This window comes from Triticum dicoccoides, chromosome 4B (genome assembly GCF_002162155.2).
Source record: "Triticum dicoccoides isolate Atlit2015 ecotype Zavitan chromosome 4B, WEW_v2.0, whole genome shotgun sequence".
NCBI classification, from domain to species: Eukaryota; Viridiplantae; Streptophyta; class Magnoliopsida; order Poales; family Poaceae; genus Triticum; species Triticum dicoccoides.
Genome location: NC_041387.1, coordinates 411,677,169 through 411,693,257, shown reverse-complemented (window position 1 = coordinate 411,693,257; position 16,089 = coordinate 411,677,169). Strand labels below are relative to the sequence as shown.

The window sequence follows — 16,089 nt, the reverse complement described above, 5'->3', positions numbered from 1 at the left end:
CAAGAGAACCTTGGGTAAAATTTACTTCCACGATGTTGTTGTAGTACTCGGCAATTCTACCCCAAAACCGGTCCTTTAATTGATCCATTCCAACCGATCCATGACACAAAGCAATATCTCCATCTTGGCAATAATTGTGAGCCCTTGATCTTGATGGTGCCTTCACAATTGATTGTGTCTCCATGGGATCATCAACCTCTTCAGCCTCCTCCTCCTCCACTTCAGCTCATAATTCTCCTCGCGCTCTGGTTGTTGATCGAACACCGAGTCATAATTGAGATCTTCAAGCCAAAGCATACATTACTCCTCCAAAGGCAACAAGAATTCAACAACCTTCATCTCCGCACTAGGACAACAACAACAATCTCATCACCCTACGACCGTAAGCAATCACCAAACAATGCACTGGCCAAAATGAGAAGTGCAAAAAAAATTACCTTGATGGCATTTCATCGACCAGTTGGCGGCCACGGCCCTTGGTGATGGCTGTCGCGGCCGGAGGAACGGGCGTAGGGGTGGCCGAAGACGGGGTACGAAGCGACAGGTGAGGAGGCACCGGAGCCGCCTTCTTTCTTCCTCTTCTTCACCACCTCCTCAGCGAGCAACGCAGTCGGCTTCCTTGCTCGCTTGCCTGCGACCAAAGCAGCGGGAAGGTGACCAACCATCGCCGGAGACGAGCGGCCTTGGCCGCCGACCTTGCTGTCGGCACTGGTTGGCTATGTGGTGGCGCGAAGAAGGTTTTTGGTGCCCAACCTCTTGGTGCGGGCAGCAAAGCAGGGGTCGTTTCCGGTGGGGTCGCGCCAGCGGTGGTGGTTGGCGGGGTGGCGAAAGGGTCTTGCCTCTCCATTACGGCCAATATCAGGGGCATCGGTGGTGGCCACTCGAACGGGAGACAGGGGAGCAAAACTTTTACTCCGGGAGGCACCGGGCAAGTATATTTGGGGGAGTTGACCTCACTTTTGAGGCCGAGGGGTATAATTTATCCTCCTCTAGCTGTTTGTAGAGATGCTCTAAACACGTAAAGGTTGTAGCAAAACTAAAACTGCCAGCTGACCAGTGTACCCTAACCTATCTATGCACAACTACATGACACCTCAACTCAAGGATAAAGAGTTGCGAGGACAAATGCATAATGGGATAACTAGCAAGAAGCTTTCTTTTTATTTAGAAAACTATATGCAAGTGAAACTGATGATGAGGTAAAAGACAACTGAACTACCATATGCATGTAGCCATCCCAAAACATCAACCCAATGTTACCCTGAGGTTTTGATCCATTCATTAAAACATCATCAGACAGCATCGCACACCTGCAAATAGTTGGCATGCAACAAAACAGAGCGGAACGACCCACACAAAACGCTAGGGAGATGGACGCTAACACCATCAGCGATCACTAGGCTACCAATGCATAAGCCGACTAAGAAGAGTTTAGGAATGTTTCAAACATCTCTCCACAGGAATTCTTTTCACACTCATCATCTATCCTCACAATAGAGTGACAGCGCCTGCCTATCGGAAGTAAATGGAGATAAGAGGAATATCAATGTCGTTCCCGTCATCATCCTCGCAAGCCACAACAACATCAAAATGCTTCCTGTATGCTGGAACATCTACCTTAGCCACCTCCTGGGCGACATCCACCATCTTCCTCTTCAGTCGATCCTTGTGCCTCGGGAACATGGTGTTGTACAGCAAGGATGTGCCACAGGAGACGCTGTAAGCAGTCAGGCCCTTGTCGCTTAACCACTTCAGGAGTTCTGCGACAGTAATGTTGCCCTTGATAGACCATCGGTCCCATACTGTCCATCTCATGTCTTGATGCTTCATCTCCTTGGGCGGTACAGGTTCAGCCATGGAGAACATTGGTAGTGCCAGGTTGGCAAACGTATTGCGGTAGTCTTCAACTGGGTGGTCACCTGCCAGAACCTTGTACAGCTCAAGGCACACAAGGCCTGTGGCCATGGCTGTCGTAGTTGCAATAGCTGGAATGATTCTTCCTGCAATGAACTTGGCCTTCAGCTTGTCAACTTCTTGAATACCATAGTTTCTCGCACGCATATTAGCAAGACCAGCAATCAAGTCCATGTGGAAATTTGTATCATCATCCTGCAAAAGAAACATGTGGTGTGTAACCAGAACTAGTGAAGAAAGAGCATAGCCTTAAATATTTGATTATTTCTGCCCTTTTACAGTGGTACGTCAGAAGATATTTTGAGAACTGAAATTAAACAAATGCCCATAAGTTATAATTGCATGCCTCATGCCTCATGCCTCATACCAGAAATAAGGAAGTAAGTTATTAAGAATATAGTCAACAGCAGCTATTTGACACAGGCAATCACAGTATTGACCAATGACCATCTTTACGGTACCAGCACATAAAACAGAAGCGCACACAAATAGAATATAGACCAACATGGAAGGATAAGTGGAGAGGCGCATACAGAAAACACTTGTTCTTAAAGAACTGTGAAGTTACTTATCCTCAATGTATCTGGGCAGAAGTGGAGAATATATTACTACTAGCAACAAGGGAGAAGACAGGTACTAGCAACTAAGTTCTGTAACTCAATGCATAACAGAAAGAAACGTGACTGAATTACATAATCCCTGTTGATGTTTTTGCTTACCAAAAATGCACCTATGTGCATTAGTGATGTATGTTTGTTTTCTAGTGTGAAACGACTAAGGATGTTCTTAAACAGCCTGGGCAAGGGAAAACAGTCTTATTCTAACACATCAGAAGTAGTTAAAAAGAGGCTAACCTTCTCAAACTGAATGGGCTTCATTTGGAATCCTGAAGGTAGTTTCTTGGCACATGCTTCCAGCTTGGTTAAAAGGTCTTCGATAACAGCGGCATCGTCAACTGATGCACTGGAGAGGTTAGTGGCCTTCTCATCTGTTTCAATCTTAACCCCACTCTTTGGCTCAAATTCAGGCACTGCAACCTTACTTACTATATCAGCCAGATTACCCATGTTCTTCGCCCAGTCCGATATGGGGATCCCGAAAGACACGGCTCTCAATATGGAAGCAGCCAGTATAAATTGAATGTGAGATGAATCAACAGCTGAGAATTGCACCGGGCGAGGGAAACGCTTAGGGGCTGACCAGAAAGGAGCACCAGTGCTAGTGGCAGCATCTTCAGGAAATGTGAACGTTAGCTGCTTCACACGATTAGAGAAGTAATCTTCAAACCTGCCAAAAGAAACCAGATGTTATGACATGACATCTGGAGCACAAAAAATACTGTCCTATTTGATGGCAATATAATCAAAATGAAACCATTTTAACTTCAAATAGCGGAAGACGAAAAGAAAGTGGAAGAAAGCCAATAACAAATTGTTGTATTCAAAAGGGGCATGTAGAAGAGATATATCGTACTTCAGTCTTGCCCAGGCTATGCAGTCTTCAAATTTATCACATCGCTCCTTGTCAAGGCATTCACGTACACGCTCCAACAATTCCCTGGCTTGAGCATCACCTGCCTTTCTCATAGCAGCAGCATATTCAGCAGGATTAGACATAAATGAGTTCACTTCATTTGGAGTTTTCTCTAGCAGACCCTCAAACTCTGAGCGAGCCCATGTTAGACAATGGTCAATATTGTGTGGAAAAGAATGAACTGTGCACATTGGTGCCTGTTTCTCAGGAGGATCACGTGAAGCTCCATAGTTTTCAGTAAGGTGAGGAATCACCATCTGTGTATTACATTTCGGACCCAGTGTTCCAGATTCCAAGAGTGGTTTCTGGAAGTACAGGCATCGCATGTCCATGTACATCCTAGCGTTGACATTATCAAGTGCATTGATGACAGAATCAAGGCCCTCCCAGAATGCATCATTGAAAACATGTTCAGTCTCTGGACAGGCACGATTCTGAAGAGCATCAATATGGAGGCTGGAGTTGATAGCACTAGCAGCTGTAGCGGCTACTGTAGATTTTGCCTGTCCAATGTTCCAATCACGAAACAGGAATTGCCGGCTCAAGTTGCTTTTCTCAATGACATCATCATCTGTTATAGTTAGCTTCCCTTTACGGCCACAAGAAACCCCCATTAAAGCAAAGTTCTTCAAGAATTCACATCCAAGAGCACCAGATCCCACAACAAAAATATTAGAGTCCCGCATCTTCTTCTGAAGCTTAGAACCAAAAACAGAAATCTGAGCATCGTAGCGGCTATTCAATGGCTTCAAGTCTTTAGGGTCCAATGCATAGGTTGGCAGAGATTCTAACGAGTCAAAATAGAAGAACTGGCAAAAAAGAGAAGAAAATCAGACAAAAACCAACAGAACATCATAAACGTAAATATTTTACAGTTCATGACACACAGACCTGGTACTGCGGGTGAAATTTCCCGGAACAAGCCTTCACAACTTCTTGACCAACAATACCACCAAACATTGCAGCCATTGGGTTCAGAACAGCTCTAGAACCACTTGCAAAATGTTGCAGCAGCTTCTCATCAAGTTCATCCATCTTGTAATCAATTGCAGCCTCGTTAATAGAAGCAGTAAACTCCACAAATTTTTGAGCATCCTGGTCACAACCAGCAACAGGGAAGCGCCCAAACTTTTGTCTGAAATTATCCAAGGCTAGAAATGCGAAGTGAAGCAGCGGAGGACGCTGGTACTTTGAGAAATCACTCAAAAGGAAGTTCCCTGGTTCTTTTATACATTCTGTCAGACTCTTGAACTCTAAGATCATTGGTTCTTTCACCTGTGTGACAATCCCACCTTTTGCATAAATGCCAAAGTTACGTGTATCCTCCTCGATGCAAAATGAAAATGGCCTTGCATCTACTATCTTCCTGGGCTTGCCATCATTCAGTTCTGTCATCCCACTGACCTCTGTGAAAACAACAAGATCACCATCTTGGAATTCAAGGCGCTCATCATCAACGCAGGAAACCATTGCAGGATTGTCATTGCTGATGGATGCAATTATACCAGTATGGGGATCTTCACCATCAACATCAAGAACAGTAAACTTAGGCCCAAAGTCACAAAATACGCTACCAAAAAGACCACAGACTTCTGTTTTGATGAATGGAATTGGAGGCTGGTGGCTATGACAGTAATCATTAAATTCAACCGCCTTGTCTAGACTTAAGTTGGTGAAAACAACAGCCTGCAAATAAGAGGCACGGTCAGCATATACGCATTAAGGAGTACATGTTTCATAATAAAACACAAACATGCCGCAACAAAAAATTCAGCAAATGTTATCAACTAATTAGTGTGTGATGATGACCAGCTATGTAGCTTTAGTTATTCACATTAGCTTCAGTCCCACAAGCTTACTAACTGGACAGCTGAATGCAGGTCACTTGACAAGATCAAGTAAGTACACTGCATATATAGATCATCCATATATCAGCTATGACACATGCAGTGAAACAAATGAGTTCTCAGCTAAAAAAAGGGGGAGTTCTACTGGGTATTATGAAAGAAAAATAGTTTGGCACTATTAGGAGGAACAATTACTCGTCAGTATATTGACATCAAATGCAGAATATGGTCTGCGCGAATTTACTTATTACCATCCGAAACAGAAATTAGCTTAAACACATAATACCATCCCACTTGATTTCAGGCACAGTTCAAATAAGTAAAGTTATTTTATTAACCTCGATGGTCACTGCTATTGAACAAGAATGGTACTAACAAAATTTAACACAGAATACAGTTAACAGACTGGAACTTAGAAAGGTGTTCAGTAGTCAGTTCTTCCTTCAGAGCAGATATAAGAACAGCATTGTTAAGTTCTTGCAGCTTTTCAACGCAAGCAGCAGCCCTGTTCTTCCCAATATCATCCTCAGATAGAAAGAAATTGCCAGATAGGTCCCACATATCCACATTTTCTACATCATGTAGGGTGACAGATTTAACACCCGCCAGAGCAAGATTCTTTGCTGTATAGAAGAAATATATTAGTTATAAAAATCATGTAATCCCACACGCATAGGAGTATGATAATACCATACAAATAACAATAAACAAACCATGCATTAGGATGTGTGCATGGGCAAACAGGAAAAAGGAAAATAATTGCTCATTACTGACCATATTACTTTGCCCATGAGACATGAAAATGCTAAATAACTCAGGTTCCTGGGCTGAGCAGGAGAAGAAAGGAAAATAATTGCTCATTTATAACCATATTACTTGCCCAATTAGACACGAAAATGCTACTACCTCTGTTCACTTTTATAAGACGTTTTAGACATTCAGACACTGTCTAAAACAGTACAAAGCAAGCTGTCTGAAACGTCTTATAAAAACAAACGGAGGGAGTAGCTACATAGCTCGTGTTCCTGGGCTGAACAGGAGCAAAAAAGAAAAGAATTACAATCCACTAATTTTACCAACTATGTATAATAGCTAGATTTTTCCTTTTCCAGGAGGTCTTGTGCATTCCCTTTTCCAGGAGGCTCATCTGCTTGTGCAACTACCGCCTATCAAACCAGGGTACTCAGATTGGTTTTTGTCCTGTTACCGGTGCTGCATACCATAGCTCGGTTGCTACATGCAGCGTGTGTCCCTCGGACATCTCAGGTTTGATTCCACAGAATCGCTGGGTGCTCACTCCCCTCTAAAAGGACTTGCAAGAGATCCATGCCTAAAGTGCCAGAAAAATACATGTTGGGCTAGATCATTCTGACACCCAAATCTGATTTCCATAATGTCAGTCAGTCGATAAGTCAGAACTAGTAGCTGCAGCTCCATAACTATTACATTAAACAGTTTCACTAAGGCAACAAGCAGTTCAGCGCTTATCACAGTTTGCAAAACCAGTAATTCTATCAACTGTGTGTACCATTTTCTCGCCTATTTCTAGTGGCAATTACAAAAGCTACCAATGTAAACATGAAGTAGGATCACAAAACAATCAACAACACATAGTGAATAGAAGTAGTCAGCCTTTTTGTATTACAATAAAGGCATGCCTTGGGAATTCTAGGCAGAAAAATATAATTCAATCTGCATAACAAGCAGAAAAGGGACACATTTGATTTGCATTTCTCTATGTAACACAACAAACAGAGGATGCAGCAAACAGTCTGATGATCATAGCAGCATATGTCAGTAATTTAAGGGTTCACTCTGTTTGAACAAATATAAGACATCAGATAATCAGATAGCTATACAAAATGTATTTCTCTATCCAGCAACTCAGCCCTGTCTGCACATATATATGGGATAAATTGAAGTAATCGCAGATCCATGTTTCTCAATCCAGCAACTAAGCAAGTAATTACAGATTCCAAATTACCAACAAATACTTAAGAGCAGCAAAATAAGAACGCAACAGTAACGCCACCAACGCCAACATTAGATATCCATGTACTCCTAAATAAAGCACTAAATCACATATTGAAGGAGGCACGCACCGGTCTCAGCCCCAAGCCCGTTTAAGCCGGAGACGAGCACGTTGGACGCAAATAGCAGCCGCATCGTCTCCCTCCCGTACACGGCGAGCTGCCTGCTGTGAAGGTCCTCATCGATCTCCGCCACCCCGTTCCCGTTACTGCCCCCGCCGACCGGCTCCCCGGCAACCATGGCCTCCGACCCCGCCTCCGCCGCCGATTCCCCTACCCGTGCCTTCTTCGCCGCCGCGTCGCCGCTGTCCTCAGCGCCGTCCGCTCTCTTCGTCGGAAGCATATAGCGCAGCCCCCTGCATCGCGCAACATAAAACCAAATCAGACGCCAAAACCCGCACCCTAAAACCCCAGAAATGGCGATCGGGGCGCACGGATCGAAGCATCGGAGCCGATCCGAATCGGCGGTGGGGGGACCTTACCGGTGCGGGCGATCGTAGTGGCGGCTAGGGTTCGCGCGGCGCCCGCGGCCTCGAGGACGGCGTGTCGCTTGTGAGGTTACCTTCGGCTTGGGGGCGAAGCCGGTGGAATGGCGTATATATAGACAGGGGCGGGCGCGGTGGGGTTTTGCGGCAAGGCAAGGTGGCGTTGGATTGAGTCGCCGATGCGGCGTGGTGGAGAGGCTTGGTGGTGGGGTGGTGAGGGCGGAGGGCTTCGGGGAATCCTGGCCGTTGCTTTCTGGGATGGACAAGCCTGATAAGGCAGGCCAGGCCGGATGGGTCGCGCTTGGTTCGACTAGATGGCGAAGTGAAAGCATTGATTAAAGTTAATTAATTGTTTCTTTGCATTTGCATTAAAATTTATAAAGTTGTTTCTTACTAGTAAGAACGTACTAATCTGTAGAAAATGTATTGAAATTATAATAATAGTGCTAATTTAAAAAGATTTGTATTTAGAACAATCAAATGATTGAAAATCCCCCATTTTTTCTTTTCGAATAGGAAGCTTGGAGCTGATAAACTTGCAACAAGAGCACCAGGGCCGTCTTCATAAATTCGGGACCCCGGTGCGATATACAAAATGGGGGCCCTAATTTACAAACAATTTATAGCTAAAGAACTAATATGGTCAAAGCATTCACTCACTTATAAGCGTATAACTTTGAATATGAGTTATTTCACACAACATTTTGAAAAATATATAAAATATCATTGCTAAAAGAGTAAATGTATACTAAAACTGATTCACACTAATAAATATGCTTGTGTGTTGCAACGGGAGAAAAACTATCAGATTATGCAGGTGTGGTGGATGTAAAAAAGGTCTGAATCAAAGTCTGGATGAGATAAGGACTTTTAAATGTCGTTTCACAAACGGTGTTTGAGTGATGTCATGATGAGATAAGGGACTTTAAAAAAGTCATTTCAAAAACTAAAAATGTGATGGTCTGATCATGATTTGATTTCTTAAAGCGCCACAATAAAAAAAATTGCTGAGCAAACTGCATTGATGGACCCTGCCTAAGCTAGACTGATGAATCATGTGTCTCGTCTTGGCCTAGGATAGCGGTGTTTACCATAACGAGTACTATGGCACCAAAATAAACATAGTTGTGTATGAAGGCATAATAGAGATTTAGTCATTTTTATATAGCTTACAAAAACTAACCCATAGGAAGCTGTGTCAAAATAGACTTTTAGTCATTTTTATATAGCTTACAAAAAATATATTGTACAAAACATGGAAATCTTTTTTTATCTGATGCGAGGGACTAAATAAAATCATAGAACGACCTCTATAGATCCCCTAATAAAACTTCTATGCAAGGGACGATTCATTTTGTTCATTCTTCATGGATCGGTTTTAATTTTTGTGAACATTTTCAAAAAATTCATGTACATTTTTTAAATTCCCAGATATGTTTTAAATACATGATTATTTTAAAAAAGTTTATTTCATGAACATCTATTTGAAATTATTAAATTTTTTATAAGGTGCGTACAATTTTTTGAAATCATGTACATTTTATGATTTTTCAAATATTTTTTGAATTCACACAAAGGTTATGATTTCTCAATATATATTTTTAAAACTCATAACTTTTTAAAATTTGGTTCTTTTGAAAATCCAGAATTAATTTAAAAAAGGAAAAACAAAAGCAGAAAGAAAAAACGGAATAAAAAACAAGGGGCGCCACCACCCACATAGCCATTACTTCGTGCGGGAGGAGGAGGCGCGCTTCCTATAAGGAGTAAAAAGGGGAAGGAACCAGGGATCGAACCCTGGTCTCTGATAACCCACAAGTATAGGGGATAGTTGTAGCCTCTTTCGATAAACAAGAGTGTTGAACCCAACGAGGAGCTAAAAGTAGAACAAATACTCTCTCAAGTCCTATCGGCCACTGATACGACTCTACGCACGCTTGACGTTCGCTTTACCTAGTACAAGTATGAAACTAGAAGTACTTTGTAGGAGTTGTTGGTGTTGGGGAACGTAGCAGAAATTCAAAATTTTCCTACGTGTCACCAAGATCTATTTATGGAGAAACCAGCAACGAGGGGAAGGAGAGTGCATCTACATACCCTTGTAGATCGCTAAGCGGAAGCGTTCAAGAGAACGGGGTTGAAGGAGTCGTACTCGTCGTGATCCAAATCACCGGAGATCCTAGTGCCGAACGGACGGCACCTCCGCGTTCAACACACGTACAGCCCGGTGACGTCTCCCATGCCTTGATCCAGCAAGGAGAGAGGGAGAGGTTGAGGAAGACTCCATCCAGCAGCAGCACAACGGCGTGGTGGTGATGGAGGAGCGTGGCAATCCTGCAGGGCTTCGCCAAGCACCGCGGGAGAGGAGGAGTACTTGGGAGAGGGGGAGGGTTGCGCCAGAACTTGTGGTGCGGCTGCCCTCCCACTCCCCACATATATATAGGGGCAAGGGAGAGGGGGCAGGCCCCCTTAGATCCAATCTGAGGAGGGGGCGGCGGCCAAGGGGGGGAGGAGTGCCTCCCAAGTCAAGTGGAGGCCCTCCTCCTTAGGGTTTTCCCCTTCCCATGCGCATGGGCCTTGGGGGGCTGGTGCCCCTGGCCCATTAAGGCTAGGGCGCCCCCTTACAGCCCATGCTACTGTATTGGACGTGGTGGAGCAATTTCCGGACCTCCGGACCCCTCCGGAATCCTCCGGAACCTTTTGGAAGCTTCCCGGTACAATACCGAAAAAACCCGAATTTTTCCCGGAACCCGAACAACAACTTTCCATATATAAATCTTTACCTCCGGACCATTCCGGAACTCCTCGTGACGTCCGGGATCTCATCCGGGACTGCGAACAACATTCGGTAACCACATACAAACTTCCTTTATAACCCTAGCGTCATCGAACCTTAAGTGTGTAGACCCTACGGGTTCGGGAATCATGCAGACATGACGGAGACGTTCTCCGGTCAATAACCAACAGCGGGATCTGGATACCCATGTTGGCTCCCACATGTTCCACGATGATCTCATCGGATGAACCACGATGTCAAGGATTCAATCAATCCCGTATACAATTCCCTTTGTCTAGCGGTATTGTACTTGCCCGAGATTCGATCGTCGGTATGCCGATACCTTGTTCAATCTCGTTACCGGCAAGTCTCTTTACTCGTTCCGTAACACATCATCTCGTGATCAACCCCTTGGTCACATTGTGCACATTTTGATGATGTCCTACCGAGTGGGCCCAGAGATACCTCTCCATTTACACAGAGTGACAAATCCCAGTCTCGATTCGTGCCAACCCAACAGACACTTTTGGAGATACCTGTAGTGCACCTTTATAGCCACCCAGTTACGTTGTGACGTTTGATACACCCAAAGCATTCCTATGGTATCCGGGAGTTGCACAATCTCATGGTCTAAGGAAAAGATACTTGACATTAGAAAAGCTTTAGCATACGAACTACGATCTTTGTGCTAGGCTTAGGATTGGGTCTTGTCCATCACATCATTCTGCTAATGATGTGATCCCGTTATCAACGACATCCAATGTCCATGGTCAGGAAACCGTAACCATCTATTGATCAACGAGCTAGTCAACTAGAGGCTTACTAGGGACATGGTGTTATCTATGTACCCACACATGTATCTGAGTTTCCTATCAATACAATTATAGCATGGATAATAAACGATTACCATGAACAAGGAAATATAATAATAACTAATTTATTATTGCCTCTAGGGCATATTTCCAACAGTCTCCCACTTGCACTAGAGTCAATAATCTAGTTCACGTCGCCATGTGATTAACACTCACAGGTCACATCACTATGTGACCAACATCCAAAGAGTTTACTAGTGTCAGTAAACTAGTTCACATCATCATGTGATTAAGACTCAATGAATTCTGGGGTTTGGTCAAGTTTTGCTTGTGAGAGAGGTTTTAGTAAACGGGTCTGCAACATTCAGATCCGTATGTACTTCGCAAATCTCTAGGTCATATTGTAAATGCTGCTTCCACGCTCCACTTGGAGCTATTCCAAATGGTTGCTCCACTATACGTATCCGGTTTGCTACTCAGAGTCATTCGGATAGGTGTTAAAGCTTGCATCGAAGTAACCCTTTATGCCGAACTCTTTATCACCTCCATAATCGAGAAACATGTCCTTATTTTACTCCAAGGACAATTTTGACCGCTGTCCAATGATCCATTCCTGGATCATTCTTGTACCCCTTGACTGACTCATGGCAAGGCACACTTCCGGTGCGGTACACAGCATAGCATACTATAGAGCCTACGTCTGAAACATAGGGGACGGCATTCGTCCTTTCTCTCTCTTCTGCCATGGTCGAGCTTTAACTCTTAACTTCATACCTTACATCTCAGGCAAGAACTCCTTCTTTGACTGATTCATCTTGAACACCTTCAAGATCATGTCAAGGTATATGCTCATTTGAAAGTACCATTAAGCGTTTTTGATCTATCCTCATAGATCTTGATGCTCAATGTTCAAGTAGCTTAATCCAGTTTTTCTATTGAAAAACACTTTTCAAATAACCCTATATGCTTTACAGAAAATTCTACATCATTTCTGATCATCAACATGTCAACAACATATACTCATCAGAAATTCTATAGTGCTCCCACTCACTTCTTTGGAAATACAAGTTTCTCATAAACTTTGTATAAATCCAAAATCTTTGATCATCTCATCAAAGTGTATGTTCCAACTCCGAGATGCTTACTCCAGTCCTTAGAAGGATCGCTAGAGCTAGCATACCTTTTAGCATCCTTAGGATCGACAAAACCTTTCTGATTGTATCGCATACAATTCTGATTGTATCGCATACAACCTTTCCTTACGAAAACTGGTAAGGGAACTCGTTTTGACATCTATCTGCCAGATTTCATAAATGCAGCTTGTGCTAACATGATTCCGACGGACTTTAAGCATCGCTACGGATGAGAAAATCTCATCGCAGTCAACTCCTTGAACTTGTGAAAACTCTTCGCCACAAGTCGAGCTTCATAGATGGTGACATTACCATCCACGTCTGTCTTCTTCTTAAAGATCCATTTATCTCAATGGCTTGCCGATCATTGGGCAAGTCCACCAAAGTCCATGATTTGTTCTGATACATGGATCCTATCTCGGATTTCATGGCTTCTAACCATTTGTCGGAATTTGGGCCCACCATCGCTTCTCCATAGCTCGTAGGTTCATTGTTGTCTAGCAACATGACCTTCAAGACAGGATTACTGTACCACTCTGAAGCAGTACGCATCCTTGTCACCCTACGAGGTACGATAGTGACTTGATCCAAAGTTTCATGATCACTATCATAAGCTTCTACTTCAATTGGTGTAGGTACCACAGGAACAACTTCCTGTGCCCTGCTACACACTAGTTGTAGTGACGGTTCAATAACCATATCAAGTCTCCACCATCCTCCCACTCAACTTTTCGAGACAAACTTTTCCTCGAGAAAGGACTCGATTCAAGAAACAATCCCTATTGCTTTCGGATCTGAATTAGGAGGTATACCCAACTGTTTTGGGTGTCCTATGAAGATGCATTTTATCCGCTTTGGGTTCGAGCTTATCAACCTGAAACTCTTTCACATAAGCGTCGCAGCCCCAAACTTTTAAGAAACGACGACTTAGGTTTCTCCAAACCATAGTTCAAACGGTGTCGTCTCAACAGAATTACGTGGTGCCCTATTAAAGTGAGTGCGGTTGTCTCTAATGCCTAACCCATGAATGATAGTGGTAATTCGATAAGAGACATCATGGTACGCACCATATCCAATAGGGTGCAACTATGATGTTCGGACACACCATCACACTATGGTGTTCCAGGCGGTATTAATTGTGAAACCTGAAGGAAATATGCCCTAGAGGCAATAATAAAGTTATTATTTATTTCCTTATTTCATGATAAATGCTTATTATTCATGCTAGAATTGTATTAACCGGAAACATAATACATGTGTGAATACATAGACAAACATAGTGTCACTAGTATGCCTCTACTTGACTAGCTCATTAATCAAAGATGGTTATGTTTCCTAACCATAGACATGTGTTGTCATTTGATTAATGGGATCACATCATTAGGAGAATGATGTGATTGACATGACCCATTCCGTTAGCCTAGCACTTGATCGTTTAGTATATTGCTATTGCTTTCTTCATGACTTATACATGTTCCTGTAACTATGAGATTATGCAACTCCCATTTACCGGAGGAACACTTTGGGTGCTACCAAATGTCACAACGTAACTGGGTGATTATAAAGGAGTACTAAGGTGTCTCCGAAGGTACATGTTGAGTTGGCGTATTTCGAGATTAGGTTTTTGTCACTCCGATTGTCGGAGAGGTATCTCTGGGCCCTCTCGGTAATGCACATCATTATAAGCCTTGCAAGCAATGTGACCAAATGAGTTGGTTACAGGATGTTGCATTACGGAACGAGTAAAGAGACTTGCCAGTAACGAGATTGAACTAGGTATTGGATACCGACGATCAAATCTCGGGCAAGTAACATACCGATGACAAAGGGAACAACGTATATTGTTATGCGGTTTGACCGATAAAGATCTTCGTAGAATATGTAGGAACCAATATGGGCATCCAGGTCCCGCTATTGGTTATTGACCGAGAATGGTTCTAGGTCATGTCTACATAGTTCTCGAACCTGTAGGGTCCGCACGCTTTACGATGACAGTTTTATTATGAGTTTATAAGTTTTGATGTACCGAAGTTTGTTCGGAGTCCCGGATGTGATCACGGACATGACGAGGAGTCTCGAAATGGTCGAGACATAAAGATTGATATATTGGAAGCCTGTGTTTGGACATCGGAAAGGTTCCGGGTGAAACCGGGATTTTACCGGAACACCGGGGGGTTACCGGAACCCTCCCGGGGGTTAATGGGCCTTAGTGGGCCATGAGGGAGAAGAGGAGGGCCGGCTAGGGCAAGCCGCGCGCCCCCTCCCCCCTAGTCTGAATAGGACAAGGAAGGGGGGGCGGCGCCCCCCTTTCCTCTTTCCCCTCCCCCCTTTCCTTCTCCACCAAGGCAAGAGGGGGGAGTCCTACTCCCGGTGGGAGTAGGACTCCTCCAGGCGCACCCCAAGGGGGCCGGCCGCACCTCCCCCTCCCTCCTTTATATACGGGGGCAGGGGGCACCCCATAACACACAAGTTGATCTACGGATCGTTCCTTAGTCGTGTGCGGTGCCCCCCTCCACCATATTCCACCTCGGTCATATCGTCGCGGAGTTTAGGCGAAGCCCTGCGTCGGTAGAGCATCATCATCATCACCACGCCGTCGTGCTGACGGAACTCATCCCCGAAGATTTGCTGGATTGGAGCACGGGGATCGTCATCGAGCTGAACATGTGCTGAACTCGGAGGTGCCGTATGTTCGGTGCTTGGATCGGTCGGATCGTGAAGACGTACGACTACATCAACCGCGTTGTCATAACGCTTCCGCTTATGGTCTACGAGGGTACGTGGACGGACACTCTCCCCTCTCGTTGCTATGCCATCACTATGATCTTGCATGTACGTAGGAAATTTTTTGAAATTACTACGTTCCCCAACAGTGGCATCCGAGCCTAGGTTTTATGCGTTGATGTTATATGCACGAGTAGAACACAAGTGAGTTGTGGGCGATATAAGTCATACTGCTTACCGGCATGTCATACTTTGGTTCAGCGGCATTGTGAGATGAAGCGGCCCGGACCGACATTACGCGTACGCTTACGCGAGACTGGTTTCACCGCTACGAGCACTCGTTGCTTAAAGGTGACCGGCGGGTGTCTGTCTCTCTCACTTTAGTTGAACCGAGTGTGGCTACGCCCTGTCCTTACGAAGGTTAAAACAGCACCAACTTGACAAACTATCGTTGTGGTTTTGATGCGTAGGTAAGAACGGTTCTTGCTAAGCCCGTAGCAGCCACGTAAAAATTGCAACAACAAAGTAGAGGACGTCTAACTTGTTTTTGCAGGGCATGTTATGATGTGATATGGTCAAGACGTGATGCTATATTTTATTGTATGAGATGATCATGTTTTGTAACCGAAGTTATCGGCAACTGGCAGGAGCCATATGGTTGTCGCTTTATTGTATGAAATGCAAACGCCCTGTAATTGCTTTACTTTATCACTAAGCTGTAGCGATAGTCGTAGAAGCAATAGATGGCGTAACAACAACGATGCTACGATGGAGATCAAGGTGTCGCGTCGGTGACGATGGTGATCACGACGGTGCTTCGAAGATGGAGATCACA

At 44.2% G+C, this 16,089-nt stretch overlaps 1 protein-coding gene across 3 annotated transcripts; it reads right to left on the bottom strand.

Annotated features, from left to right (window-relative positions):
- Positions 1–1,229: 1,229 nt before the first annotated feature.
- LOC119296415 (ubiquitin-activating enzyme E1 3-like) lies at positions 1,230–8,012 on the bottom strand. 3 transcript variants are annotated; one of them, XM_037574810.1, is made up of 7 exons: positions 7,807–8,012; positions 7,397–7,680; positions 5,736–5,917; positions 4,339–5,133; positions 3,388–4,256; positions 2,769–3,201; positions 1,230–2,109 (listed from the first exon to the last, which is right to left on the bottom strand). In XM_037574810.1, exons 2-7 carry the CDS (start codon positions 7,665–7,667, stop codon positions 1,513–1,515), a joined length of 3,147 nt encoding a protein of 1,048 aa, XP_037430707.1. In that variant the 5' UTR covers positions 7,668–7,680; positions 7,807–8,012; the 3' UTR covers positions 1,230–1,512. The 3 variants fall into 3 exon arrangements, with proteins under 3 accessions (XP_037430707.1, XP_037430705.1, XP_037430706.1); XM_037574808.1 differs by having other exon boundaries at positions 5,700–5,917; positions 7,807–7,978; XM_037574809.1 differs by having other exon boundaries at positions 4,339–5,136; positions 5,703–5,917; positions 7,807–7,978.
- Positions 8,013–16,089: the final 8,077 nt, after the last annotated feature.